Source organism: Drosophila nasuta, chromosome 2R, assembly GCF_023558535.2.
Source record: "Drosophila nasuta strain 15112-1781.00 chromosome 2R, ASM2355853v1, whole genome shotgun sequence".
NCBI lineage: Eukaryota > Metazoa > Arthropoda > Insecta > Diptera > Drosophilidae > Drosophila > Drosophila nasuta.
In genome coordinates this window covers 9,634,019-9,647,595 of record NC_083456.1, presented here as the reverse complement: position 1 = coordinate 9,647,595, position 13,577 = coordinate 9,634,019, and the positions used below count along the sequence as shown (strand labels likewise).

The window sequence follows — 13,577 nt, the reverse complement described above, 5'->3', positions numbered from 1 at the left end:
ATAATGTGCACACTCTTTTAGTGATTTTAGTATAAAAAATATACTTCTACTAACATAATGTTTTTCAAAGTTTGTGCTATTGGTCACACCGACACACAAACGCCGTTATTTAAAATCAGCAGCTAGGTAGATATTCCTGAAAGAATTCAGTTTTTTTTTTTTTAACGCGTTTGTTAATATTAAAATGCGGTGTTGGCTCCTTTGGCTTTTTAGCTTGCATATTTTGTTTGTAAAATTTGAACATGCAGCTACCGTTACATTGCGACAGAACGATTTAAAGCAAGAGCACTCACATTCAGAGCCCGATGGTAAGTTACAGATTTTTATCACAGATATTAAGTTGGAAGTAAGGTCAACAAACTTTTAAGATGAGTTTGGACACATACATATATGCAAATTTTCTATGTACAAACACGCATTTATACATAGTATATTGGACACTGTAACTGTTATTTCATAATGGCGAACTCGGCAACGGTTCTTATGCGACTTATAGCGGTCTCGCTCTACAACACTGCTTTCGCCAATAAACAATTTATGTATATCACTACATTACAGTGACCTCTAAAAGTGGATTGCTCAAAAAGTGCAAACCTTGCATCGATGTGAAATGTGTGCCCCAAATTCAATGCCCTGCCCACGTGCGCATGAAGGGTCACGAGAAGCCTCCAATATGCGATTTGCCTGCTGGTAAATTTGGCTACTGTTGCCGATCTGGTCAAAATCATACTGCAGGCGATCAGAGCAAGGAGCGCAGAGTATTCCGACCGTTGCCATCGATCTTGCCAGCAGCAGTGCTTGAGGATGCACGCATTAGCTTCAAAAATCTGATGCACGACGTTGCTGAGATGAAAGTGCATCGGGGTCTGCCAGATTTCACACATGGCCTTGTCTTTCACTCAACGCCCAAGGAGGATTCTCAGAACTTTGCACTGTCCAACAATGCACTGGAGCAGGTGATCACAACTCAGATGTTTGGCAAGCAGGAGCAGGTGCCGCTCGATGATTTTATCACCAACAAGGTGCATGTTACCTTCTCCAAGACGCCGCTGGCTCACAATTGCCAACCACCGCCAATCTGCCTGCATCGCCATAATTACCGCAGCATCGACGGAACTTGTAACAATCCGATGCCACAACGTTCACATTGGGGCGCTGCTGGTCAGCCCATGGAACGTTTGTTGCCGCCAGCCTATGAAGATGGTATTTGGACACCTCGTATTCATGCCACAGATGGCAGCCCGTTATCCAGTGCTCGCGACATCTCGCGTGTGCTATTCGACGATGTACAGCGACCACATGCTAAATGCAATCAGTTGACCATGCAGTTTGGCCAGCTGTTGGCCCACGACATCTCCCAGTCGGCATCTGTGCGTCTGGATGAGAAGGGCGGTCTAGTGCAGTGTTGCACAGAGGGCGGCAAGAGCATGTTGCCTAAGGAGAAGACGCATTTTGCTTGTTTACCCATCTCTGTGGCTCCAGATGATGAGTTCTATGGTGCTTTTGGTGTACGCTGTTTGAATCTGGTCAGATTATCGCTTGTGCCTAGTCCGGATTGTCAACTCAGTTATGGTAAACAACGCAGCAAAGTGACGCATTTTCTAGATGCCTCTCCTATCTATGGATCGCATGAACAGGCGGCGCTTGAGTTGCGTACTTTCCGTGGTGGACAGCTGACCATGCACCATGAACATGGTCGCGACTTGCTGCCTCTGACGGATGACAAGAGCGCCTGTGGTGGAGGCGAGTCAGGAAAAACCTGCTTCAAAGCGGGTGAGTAGATTGAAGCATCTTTAGTCAGATAAATCTTGTTTATCTTTTTGTATTTAATGCCAATTATTTTCTTCGTAAGATATTTCATTTAAAATATTTTATTAGCACAAATTTATAATTATTATAATTCTATACTATAAATTTTTATTAATATAGATAGGACGGTTACAAAAAAAGATACATTTCAACATTTAAATAAGGAATTTTGTGTCTGTAAAAGTTTTAGAATATATAAATTTTAATACCCGCAACCCATATGGTACAAGGTTGTTGTAGCTTATTGAAGGAAGGAATATATACTTCTCCATCCTTCTGTACGAACGCCTATGTAGATCTATGAGATAGAGATCTCATTTTTTTTATATAACTATATAGTAAAGCCTTTGACATAGCTCATTAATTTTGCAATATATTAATTATGTATATTTTGGAATATTACCGCACAGCTTTCTTACTTGTTTAAAATTAGTGCAGGTATCATCACCATTGCTGTTGTCTACTGAAACTGTTCGGTTAAGTTGCTCAATTTACTACATTATGCTTTCGCAATACTAAATTGTATATGCAATTTTCTCCAAGTTTACTATACGAGCGTAACCAATCAGAATTCATTTATCACATGTTTATTAATATGAATATCAAAATTTAAAACTCTAGTATCATGCACAGTTCATAGCATAGCATTATTACTTAAGTGCTTTATTAAATTGAAAGGTATATAAATGTTTGACAACAAACCAAGTTAAATAATAATAATTAATAGATATCCAATGCAATACCAATCTATTTCAGGCGATGGACGCACGAATCAAATTATCTCTCTCGTCACGTTGCACATAGTTTTTTGGACGCGAGCATAATCGTGTGGCAAAAATACTGTCGGAACTGAATCCAACGGCAACCGATGAATGGCTCTATCAAGAGGCACGACGCATTGTTATTGCCGAGCTGCAGCACATCACCTACAATGAGTATCTGCCGGCAGTGATTGGACCACAGCAAATGAAACGCTTCCGTTTGGTGCCGCGCAACCAAGGCTACTCGACAGATTACAACGTTGATGTTAATCCGGCCATCACAAATGAGTTTTCTGGCGCTGCTTTTCGCATGGGTCACTCGAGGTAAGTGCAACAGTCTTTATCAATTGAAAATTCAAATATAAGTGTAATTTTCCAATGTAGTGTTGATGGTAAATATCATTTGCGCGATGGAGGTAGCATTGAAATTCCAGATGTTATGTTTAATCCTTCGCGTTTGCGTCAACCTGCCTTCTATGATGATATGCTTCAAACTCTTTTCACTCAGCCCATGCAGGAGGTCGACAGCTCTATTACACATGGTGTAAGTAATTGATGTAAAATAGGCAAGTTATTGACTTTAAATATATCTTTAATTAAACAGCTCAGTAGGTATCTGTTCCGCGGTGACAATCCCTTTGGTTTGGATTTAGCAGCATTAAATATTCAACGTGGACGTGATCAAGGACTGCGCAGCTACAATGATTATCTGGAGTTGATGGGTGTTCCAAAGTTACGTCATTTTGGTGTATTCCCCAAAGAAGTAAGTGTTCATTGAGTTAACTAAAAATTCGAATTATATATTTGACTTATTTTCAGGTTGCTGGTCGTTTGTCATCGGTGTATCGCTCACCAGATGACATTGAATTGTGGGTTGGCGGTCTGCTGGAAAAGGCTGTTCAGGATGGCTTTGTGGGAATAACATTTGCTGAAATTATTGCCGATCAATTTGCTCGATTTAAGCAAGGAGATCGTTACTTTTACGAGTACGATGAGAAAGTTAATCCGACTGCATTTAAACCGGAGCAACTTCAGGAAATTCGTAAGGCAACAATGGCTCGTTTGATCTGCGATAATGCTGATCATTCAACACTGCATGAAGTGCCTGTAGCTGCATTCGTACAAGCTCAGTTTCCGGGGTAAGTTGACATTTCACATTGCTTGTTAAGATCGCTTTCCTAAATTCTATTATTTAACAGTAACAAAATGGTGTCGTGCAATGATCCAAAGCTACCGAAAGTAAATCTGAAAGCATGGGCAAATCATTAATTATGAATTATATTCGCATTGATATTATTTTTGTGAAACCAATGTGATAAAATACTAAAATAAAAGCGCATTCAGTTGCAGACAAAACACGCTTAGCATTGACAAGTCTCGTATTATAACAATGTTGTCAAATTCAAGCAAATCTCTCGATAGATAGATTTGCGATTCACGTGAAATCGTTAATTGAATTCACAAATTATTTGTCACTTTTTTGTTGTTGTATTCATTATAAATATAGTTATACCATTCAATCATTTAGCATTTGCCCGCTTGATTAGCATTCTATCGTATTTATAAACAACACGATGTGCGGAAGGTTCATCTGGAAATGTGTAGCAGCATTTTTGTGTAATACTCGTAGTCAAACATTGTAATACTTCATTTGCGATTTACATATGTATGCATTTTTAATACTCTGTAACTGTCGACAAATGCGATTAATCAGAGAAAGTAACAAATTAACAGCATTTTGGAGAACTACATTGCCGGCGGTTCTTGGCCATAAATATTTTCATCGGAATAGGCCAAATAGAGGAAATAATCCTTGTCATGATGCTCCTGATAGAGCAGCCCCATAGTAGCCGATGTCGGTGGAATAACGCTGTTCACAAAGAAGAACAGCGCATCATCCGGTCGCAGATTGATGCTTTTGCGGATGAGAAAATAGAATTGTCCCACTGTCAGATCGTTCGGCACCAGATATTTCTTCTTCTCTAGCGAATTATAGCGTGTCTTGGGTGCCTGCTCCACAATCACAGGCACACGGTCCGGATACTTGCGGCGTATCTTATCGCCCTCGGCACGGCGCTTTTCGAATGCGTGATCCTTCTTGAACTGAAAATTCATATTCATCTTATGGCTGTTTTGAAGTTAAATAGAAAGTAATTTAAATTTGCGTTTTATTATCGGATATGGCTTCGAAATTTGTGATTGTTACTCGGAATGTTTTTGTTCGAAATTTGAACTTAAAAAGCTGACTACGTATGATGCAAAAACAATTACAATACGAAAATGTTCGAGTTATCCCTTGTTAGGTTGTCAACTTGGCCAATTCAAGTTAATAGTTTCGTAGGACGGCAAAGTCTAATGAGAAAGCTTTTGGCCAAAATAAAAATAACAAGAGCCATAAAAGCTTTAGCAGTTAACGAAAGGCTTTCGTTGAGATAACCCATTGTGCCCTCGTCTGTCCAGCTTTCGGAGCTTATTTTTGCTGCTGCGAATTGGAGGTGTGAAATTGGGGCTTTCGACAGCATTCGCACTCGGTTCGCAGCATTCGTGTTTTGCTGCCATTAAGACGATGTGGTGTAGCGCTCCACTGCGTATCGTATATATCTGATTTCCGGTTTCGTCTGGATTGCCTTTTGGCTAACAGATTTTTTAGTTGTCTTCATTCAACAGGTGTAAAAAGACGCGCTCGCGGTATCGCAACACGGTTCGGCATCGACTATTTTTAAAAAGTTTTGTTGTAAGTTGCAACAAGATGTAATTTTCTGTACCTCAGTTTATTAGATGAATATATAATATATATATAAATTTATATAATAATGTAATAATCGGTATAATATAAATCTGTACATAAAGTGGTGTGTAAAATATAAAAAATAAAATATAAAAACTCAAAATATTAATTATGATAACAATCGAATTGCAGTAAAGTTAAAGTGAACATTTCCCACATTTCTTCGCAGTGCAAAGGTCAGCGATATTCTACTGTAATTATGTGATAACTCAGCTAAGTCGGTCTTAATTAACTCTACAGTAAGCACAAAATTTGCAGCTATCTCCGATATTTCGATAGAGATAACTACTATGCCGACCGTTAATCAACAGCCAAATCATTCCTATTAATGGACATTTTACGACACGAGTCAATTGGCTATTTATTTATATAGTTCAAAGAGTGTGTTTAATGTTGTACATAATCATAAAACAGAAAGGGCTACTCCATACACTGAAGTGCTACTCCATACACTAGAATTAAAATTACATTTACTGTTTGTTTTTGTTCTCATTGGTTGAAAAACTTTTCTCTAAAGTTAGCAGAACTGTGCGAATTATTTTTAAAATACTTTACAGCGAACATGACAGCAATTATAAATTCGAAACATGTATTCATTATTTGTAGAAATTTTTAAATTAAATTAGTTGCATTTTACAATGCCGAATAAGCCTTTCAATCACCAACTATTTCTCAGAATGTGTGAGAGCTATTTGCACAATGGAAAATGTATATGCAGTACAGAACGAAGATATAATCCGGATAACTGACCACAAATTCTTGTGTTCAGTTGCATACTGAGATGTGACCTTTGGAGTTGCTGTAGTTGCGAATCATGCGCAAGGTTCAGTCACGTATGGAAAAGTAGTGCTAAAAATACAATTTACCATAGCTGAGATTTATGCGTGGATGGATTGGCAAATAAACGAATAATCCTCGAATCGACATATAGTATTTGATAACGTTTTCACGTTGGATTTTATTCGACTTAGGATTATGTTAATGAATCAATTAAATCAATTAAAATCTTAAAAATAGATAAAAGTGGTTTGCAGCTAAATTCAAAGTCATTGTTTATATCACATGGGGTTTATAATTAAATTTAGACATTCATACGGAGGTATGCATAATGGTAAACAAACTAGAGTATGAAGAACAAAGCTATAAGCCATTTTTATATGACACCTTATAAATGTGTTCTCGGCAATATGTTTCCATTTTCTTTTGTGAACGCATGTTAGATCATATTATAATTGTAATCAGTAGATAGACAAAAGTAAACACTCAATATTTAACGTACAAATATTGGATAATTAAGAACGTGGAAATTGGCCCGCATTTGTCGGTGCCGCTTTCATTTATCTACTTCATTTTTGACTTGTAGCTACTACGAGTTTGTTAGCTTAAACGCACTAAACTCATAGACGGGTAAAGCGAGGAATCAGTTTGGGGAAAACCAGCTAAGACTAGCGAATGACAACTTTATTTAATTTGTATATATTATAGCTAGATTACAAAACAAACATTCAACAATTTGGCAAAAACAAAAATGTATTGAATCATATGGCGATCTTTCTTTGGAAAATTCGTTGTATCTTTGAGCAGAAGTTTTTTTTTCTATCATCCTCTACGATTTATTTAATGACTGCTTACCTATGTTAATTATTTTCGTTGTAAACAAATTCATAGCTTAGACTTAATTTGTAAAAATCTAAAAATTTGTGAAAACTGGTTTCTTCAGGTTTTGCGACTCAAAAAAGTGTGCTCCTAATTCATCTTCTAAATAATTTATTATTGCACTAATTTAGATATTATTCTAATTAGTTTACTAATTCGTAGAATTTACGATATAAAAAACATATTGAACAATGCTTTAACATTCAATCAGACAACAGCTGTATCTAAAAATACAACTGATAAGCTGACTGCGATTTGTTTGCTCACAATTGTATAAGTATGTTAATTAAAAAAGTAGCTTGGCATCGCACATGTAAAAAATTAAAATAAACAAAAGAATTGAGTTCAGTGTGCAGCCCTGGGAAATGTCATAAAATTCGCAATGCTATAAAAAACAATCCGTAATTATATTTAACATTTTATGTGCTATTAATATAAATTTTAATTGCACTCGAACATGATACGGTCAAGAGCAGTAGAAGAAAGCTGAAGCGTACAGGATCTGAAAGTTAATGAAGCTTGAAATTTTGTGAGGCCCATTAAATTTGTAATCTCAGAGATTAAAAGATTGATAGGTCTCTCTGAGAGTTTCAGTGCTATTCAATAGTTCATTGAATGCACTACAAAATTAAGTGCGAGGTGAGTGCTAGTCGATCAAAGAACAGTGTTTAATTTCGCAATATTCTTATGATTCGAATTGACAACTTTAGTAAATTTCTTAATTTTTGTGATGGCAATTTGCATGTTAAACAATATTTAGGTAATCGAATCATAACTTTGTATGAATTGAAAAGTCAATCAAGCATGCGATCGTCGCGGAACGTGAAATCTCAATTCACAGCTTTATCAATAGGTGCAAAATATTTGAGGCTGTGTGTTTCTGAACTCGCTTGTGTCGAATGTAAATAGATCGATCCATACATACATATTGCGAAACACATGCGCGGCCTATCATTTATACCCTGTATAAGTAAGGTTTTTCCAATTGGCAGTTGCGTTAATCTAGAAACTTGAAATTTTCAAATCTACGATGATATTTCATTTATCCTGAAAGTTTCCTATGCATTCGTTTCAAGATTTATCTTTCGTTTCACATTGCAGCACTCTAATTAACTAATTTAGCAGACGAAGGATTTTTAAGGAAAGCTATCAGAATGCAGCATCAGATTGAAACTCACACAAACTTACTTTGCATACTTGTAAATGTGTCGTCTGTGTCTATTGAAATGGGCAACAAGTGAAGGTGTTTGCAAAGGATTGAAAAGCAAACGGCACTTCAACAAACATGAAGTGCATGTCAATCAGTTTTGAAATTGATTTTATTTTACTGCTGCTACTGCTTTCGTTAAACAACTGCTGTGCCACTCAAGGCGGCACCAATTGTTATGAGAGTCACCAGAATGGCTTTAATACCTATCCGAATAATTTGCCCGGCGATAAAGGGAGTGGAAATAGTACTAATAATAATAATGATACCACCATGATGATGACACAGGCGCCAGGCACGACAACGACACCGTCGTCCAACGATGTCGCCACTTGGACTTGTTGCTGCTGGGAAGTCAGCAATCAGGTAAGTGACCAACCCATTAAGTTAATAAAAGAAATAAATGACTCTAGTAAGAAATTAACAAGTAGTCTAGTTTAAAAGCACTGAGTTACACAAACTATGCTAGTGAAATATTTAAGCTTATTTTCATGTCTCTTGCCTAATGTTGTTTTGTCAGCCACTCTTGATAGTATTGACATTCAATAGACCATTTTAAACTATTTAGCTGCAACCCTTTGATCTTACCCCCACACACAAATATTGTCTATCTATCTATGCACGTAGTAAACGCTATGGTATATGCTTCTATATGTCAACAGAATGAGCTCGAATGTCGCTGCGAGGGCGATGCGTTGACACGTGTGCCACAGACTTTGCAACAACCACTACAAAGGCTAACAATTGCATCAGCGGGCATGCCTCGTTTACGCTCTGTTGGATTGAAGATTTACGGAGCCACATTATTAGATGTGTGAGTACGCCCCTAAAAACAATATGTATTGATGAATAAAGCCATTAATTCGGAGTATTGTTACAGTGCGTTCATTAACTGTCACAAATTGGAAGAAATACAGGACAGCGCCTTCTCTAACTTGACGGTTCTGCGCACCATGTAAGTACAATTTTTCGATGTTTAAGAATTCATAGTAATCAGTTTTTCCTATCAGTTATATTTCGCAAGCGCCAAAATTGACATATCTATCGAAGAATGTGTTTGAGGGAATTTCTGACACCATTGAAATCATGTAAGTTAAAGTTGAATACAATACAATATTAAGATACGATATTCATAAAATATTTAATTAATAAATGTTAATTATTCATTTACAATTTAACATTTCTAATTTAAACTGCACCATTAATTCTTTAATTTTAAATTAAGAAATGGAAATTAAAAATAGTAAAACTTTTTTCTTTGCCCATTCAGACGCATAATTAATAGTGGTTTGACAAGTGTTCCGGATCTTGGATTTTTACCACCTCTCAACATTCTACAGATGATGTAAGTCGTTAGAATTTCATTACTTTTTTGATGCGATGTTTAATATCCAACACTTTTCTTCCAGTGATCTCGACAATAATCAAATTTCTCGAATTGATTCCAAATCTATTAAAGTTAAGACTGCACAATTGTAAGTTATCATTTTATTTCATGAAGATATATTTTATTTATTTATTTACTTTCTATATTATTAGAGTTTTAGCAAATAATGACATAACATTTATTGACGATTCCGCTTTCTCTGGGTCTAAAATTGCCAAGCTGTAAGTTCATTATAATTAAATGCAGATAATGAATTTTATTAAAATATTATATTTAATTTCCAGCACATTGCGGGACAATCGCAAGTTAAGCGATCTTCATCCAAATGCTTTCTACGGGATAATAGATATAACCGAACTGTAAGTAAACCTATCAGATTTCTAGCCAAAACTAACATTACTTTGATCTATTTAGTGATCTCTCTAGCACTTCGCTAGTCAGTTTGCCATCAGCTGGACTGCAGACCGTCGAAGTTTTGTACATTACTAACACGCATACGTTGAAGACGATACCATCCATATATAACTTTCAGGTATATCTAAAATTTAATATTCAGTTTTAAATTATTAATAATAATAATTGTATCTTTGCAGAACTTACAGAAAGCTCATCTAACGCATTCATTCCACTGCTGTGCATTCCAATTTCCTTCAAGACACGATCCTCTGAGACATGCTCAACGTATGCAGGAATTGGAGAAGTTGAGAGAACAGTGTTACAGCAATCGGGATCTTGTAATGCAATTAAATAAACCAAATCTCGCCGCATCTCAAACCGACGAAGTTGTTGATCAATTTGGGTAAGTTAAATATATATACACATATATATCTATTAACGTTATTATACCTCTTATTCGTAGTCGTTGGGAACGAAGCATACCGAATGGACTTAATGATTTTGTAAGCTATCAGAATACTGAAATGCCATTGAACGATGGTACGCCTAATTCGTACAATTACTTGACGGATTCGACAATGATCAATATCGGAGTATTTCACGAACAAATTACACTAAATCCAGAAGATGATCAACTTGCTGAGTACTGTGGGAACTTTACCTTCAGGTAAGTTTGAGAGTATTTTGATTCCATTCATCTTAATGTTTAATTGCAAAAGAGTTTCACAGAGCACGATCGAATGACAATGGTAAGGGGCAGTAGTGAAAGTATTTGGTTTATTAGCATTTGAATAATTCTACATATTTATTTTAGTTACATATTTTAATTCATGTGAAAAATCACATATTTAATGGTGTTTGCACAGATGAGTATTTTAGATACATTTTTTTAAAATTTAATTTCACATTATAAAAACAATTTAATGTTTTTTGAAAAATACCTTAAAAATGCATGCTACAAGATACAACAAATTTCTATTTTTAAAGAAAACAATTATCTTTTCATTTCATTCAAACTTGTGATTTTTCTGTGTTTACTGCTTTAAAATACACAAAACTACTTTTAGGACACCTTGGAAATAGATATGAAATAATAGAACCATAAATTAAGCATTGTATATAGAGTGCAGTTCCATTTGATTTACTCACAGTCTCTGCGTTATCAGAGCTAAGCCAAATAAAATTAAATTTTCTTCGATTTCGATTTTCAAAGACTATCTTGATACAGTTAACGTTTTTGTTCGCATGTTCAACTTTTGCTTTAATATTTCTAATTCATTTACATATATTAGGTAAATATATTTACATTATGATTTACACCTTCTAAACGAAATTCTTTATAATTCACACATTTATTTTATATAATTTTCTATTGCAGAAAACCCAATGTTGAGTGCTATCCCATGCCGAATGCTCTGAATCCTTGCGAGGATGTAATGGGTTATCAGTGGCTGCGCATTGCTGTTTGGATCGTTGTTGCTCTGGCGGTTGTTGGCAACGTCGCTGTCCTCACTGTCATACTCTCCATTAAGTAATCAGCTTAACGTACTATTATCCTTGCAGCACTTACTAATCTGCCAGCATCGCTTTTTACACTTTAGATCCGAGACAGCGTCGGTGCCGCGATTTTTAATGTGCCACTTGGCATTTGCTGACCTCTGTCTGGGGCTCTATTTGCTGCTGATTGCCTCAATAGATGCCCATTCGATGGGCGAATACTTTAATTATGCATTTGATTGGCAATATGGTAAGGGTTAATTTACCTTCGACACACAGCAAGCAGCTTAAACTAAGAGGATTTTTCTTACTGTAATTGTACAGGATTGGGTTGCAAGGTAGCTGGATTTCTCACAGTATTCGCAAGTCATTTGTCGGTATTTACGTTGACTGTCATCACAATTGAGCGATGGTTCACTATTACGCATGCCATGTATCTGAACAAGCGTTTGAAATTGTATCAGGCTGCTGTAATCATGCTGTCGGGTTGGATCTACTCAATTTTTATGTCCTCAATGCCTTTGTTTGGCATTAGCAATTACTCATCGACAAGGTAAGCGAACACATGCTGTAAACAAAGTGTCTAAACAGTAATTAAATTGAATTTTCCTTTAATCGCAGCATTTGCTTACCCATGGAGAAGCGTGATATATATGATTCGGTGTACTTGGTATTGATTTTGGGCTGCAATTTTATGGCTTTCACCATTATTGCCATATGCTATGCTCAAATATACATATCACTGGGTCATGAAACTCGTCATGCACGTGATAACATTCCTGGCGAGATAAGCATTGCCAAAAAGATGACACTTCTGGTGAGTTATAGTGGAACTAATTAACGACACATTATTATTAAATGGTTTTCCCTCAGGTTTTCACCAATTTCACTTGCTGGGCGCCCATTGCATTCTTTGGACTTACTGCTTTGGCCGGATATCCGTTGATTAATGTTACCAAATCGAAGATATTATTAGTATTTTTCTATCCGTTGAACTCTTGTGCCGATCCGTATCTCTATGCTATTCTAACGTCTCAATATCGACAGGATTTAATCACTCTGTTGTCAAAGTAAGTACTTATTTTAAAAATCTTAAAAAGTCTTAGTGAAATTGTATTTATTGTTTGACAGGTTGGGTATTTGCCAAAAGCGTTTAATGAAATATAAGCATAGCGATTCTATACCTGTCACCACCCATTACACCATACGCGGCTCCATCGATCGTCACCATTCTCTTAGTCAGAAAGGTCAATTGGATCTGACAGCGGAGACTCAGAAAATGATCAAGAATGATGAGGCTTACGTCTAAGAGTTTACGAAAGAAAACTAGCAAAAGAAATTAAATGGTTTTCAATGTGGAATTTAATCATTCGCTATAAAGAGCAGGACTTGCAACAGAAACTAGTTTCAATGCGATGTCAGCCAAAGGCAAATGCAGAAATGCTTATTAGTTATAAGTGAGCCATAGGCTCATAAAGAGTTGCTTATTAGTTGTGATAATATTTTCTTTAGTACTATTATTTATATTCTTGTTATAATTTTGATCCTTAAGCTCTCTAAAATCGTAACTTCCATTGAAATGCGTCACATTTGCAGTATTTCTGGCACACTTTAATTTTATAGTTATGAAATAACTAAAAATAATTTGATTAAAATAAATTAGCCAAGCTAAACAGATAAATCCCAATTATTTCATCACTGTTCTAAATAAGTATTGTAGGTTAATGAGACTCCCGAAATATCTACATTTATTATTATGCATTATAATAATCAAAATGTATTTACATAAAATATATTGAATTCAACAATTATTAATGTGAAAAGTTTGTTAAATGTATAGCTAAATATGTGTTAAATATATGGAAAACAATGTGTTGTTCTAAATTAAGTAGCATATTGCAAGTTAATTCGGACTCTCTAAAACAACTACATCTGACAAATAATATAGACCATATAAATGTATTTACATACATAAAATATATATTAAATGTATAAATAAATATACGTATACCAATAAAAATTTTAAATGGAATGTAAACTTTGGTTCTTTGCTTTACAACCTTGTACTAGATTTTA

General features: G+C 35.6%; 3 protein-coding genes across 5 annotated transcripts; 2 read left to right on the top strand and 1 right to left on the bottom strand.

Moving 5' to 3' along the window:
* The first annotated feature begins 79 nt into the window (after positions 1 to 79).
* Positions 80 to 3,930, top strand: LOC132786702 (chorion peroxidase). Its single transcript, XM_060793318.1, is given in 8 exon segments — positions 80 to 308; positions 559 to 1,773; positions 2,566 to 2,615; positions 2,617 to 2,894; positions 2,955 to 3,114; positions 3,175 to 3,333; positions 3,390 to 3,709; positions 3,770 to 3,930. Coding segments are annotated over 8 exon segments (2,376 nt in total). The 5' UTR covers positions 80 to 184; the 3' UTR covers positions 3,840 to 3,930.
* Positions 3,931 to 4,216: 286 nt separating this feature from the next.
* LOC132786703 (gamma-aminobutyric acid receptor-associated protein) lies at positions 4,217 to 4,827 on the bottom strand. Its single transcript, XM_060793319.1, has one exon. The coding sequence runs from the start codon at positions 4,689 to 4,691 to the stop codon at positions 4,317 to 4,319; it is 375 nt and encodes a 124-aa protein (XP_060649302.1). The 5' UTR covers positions 4,692 to 4,827; the 3' UTR covers positions 4,217 to 4,316.
* A 189-nt stretch (positions 4,828 to 5,016) lies between these two features.
* On the top strand, positions 5,017 to 13,527 carry LOC132786407 (lutropin-choriogonadotropic hormone receptor). Of its 3 annotated transcripts, none has more exons than XM_060792923.1 (18): positions 5,021 to 5,304; positions 8,116 to 8,587; positions 8,884 to 9,035; positions 9,102 to 9,176; positions 9,232 to 9,309; positions 9,492 to 9,566; positions 9,631 to 9,696; positions 9,761 to 9,829; positions 9,893 to 9,967; positions 10,023 to 10,140; positions 10,202 to 10,407; positions 10,468 to 10,671; positions 11,383 to 11,535; positions 11,606 to 11,751; positions 11,826 to 12,054; positions 12,123 to 12,318; positions 12,375 to 12,571; positions 12,633 to 13,527. In XM_060792923.1, the coding sequence occupies exons 2-18, from the start codon at positions 8,300 to 8,302 to the stop codon at positions 12,808 to 12,810; spliced, it is 2,505 nt and encodes an 834-aa protein (XP_060648906.1). In that variant the 5' UTR covers positions 5,021 to 5,304; positions 8,116 to 8,299; the 3' UTR covers positions 12,811 to 13,527. The 3 variants fall into 3 exon arrangements, with proteins under 3 accessions (XP_060648908.1, XP_060648906.1, XP_060648907.1); XM_060792924.1 differs by lacking the exon at positions 5,021 to 5,304 and adding an exon at positions 5,385 to 5,534; XM_060792925.1 differs by lacking the exon at positions 12,633 to 13,527 and having other exon boundaries at positions 5,017 to 5,304; positions 12,375 to 12,575.
* Positions 13,528 to 13,577: the final 50 nt, after the last annotated feature.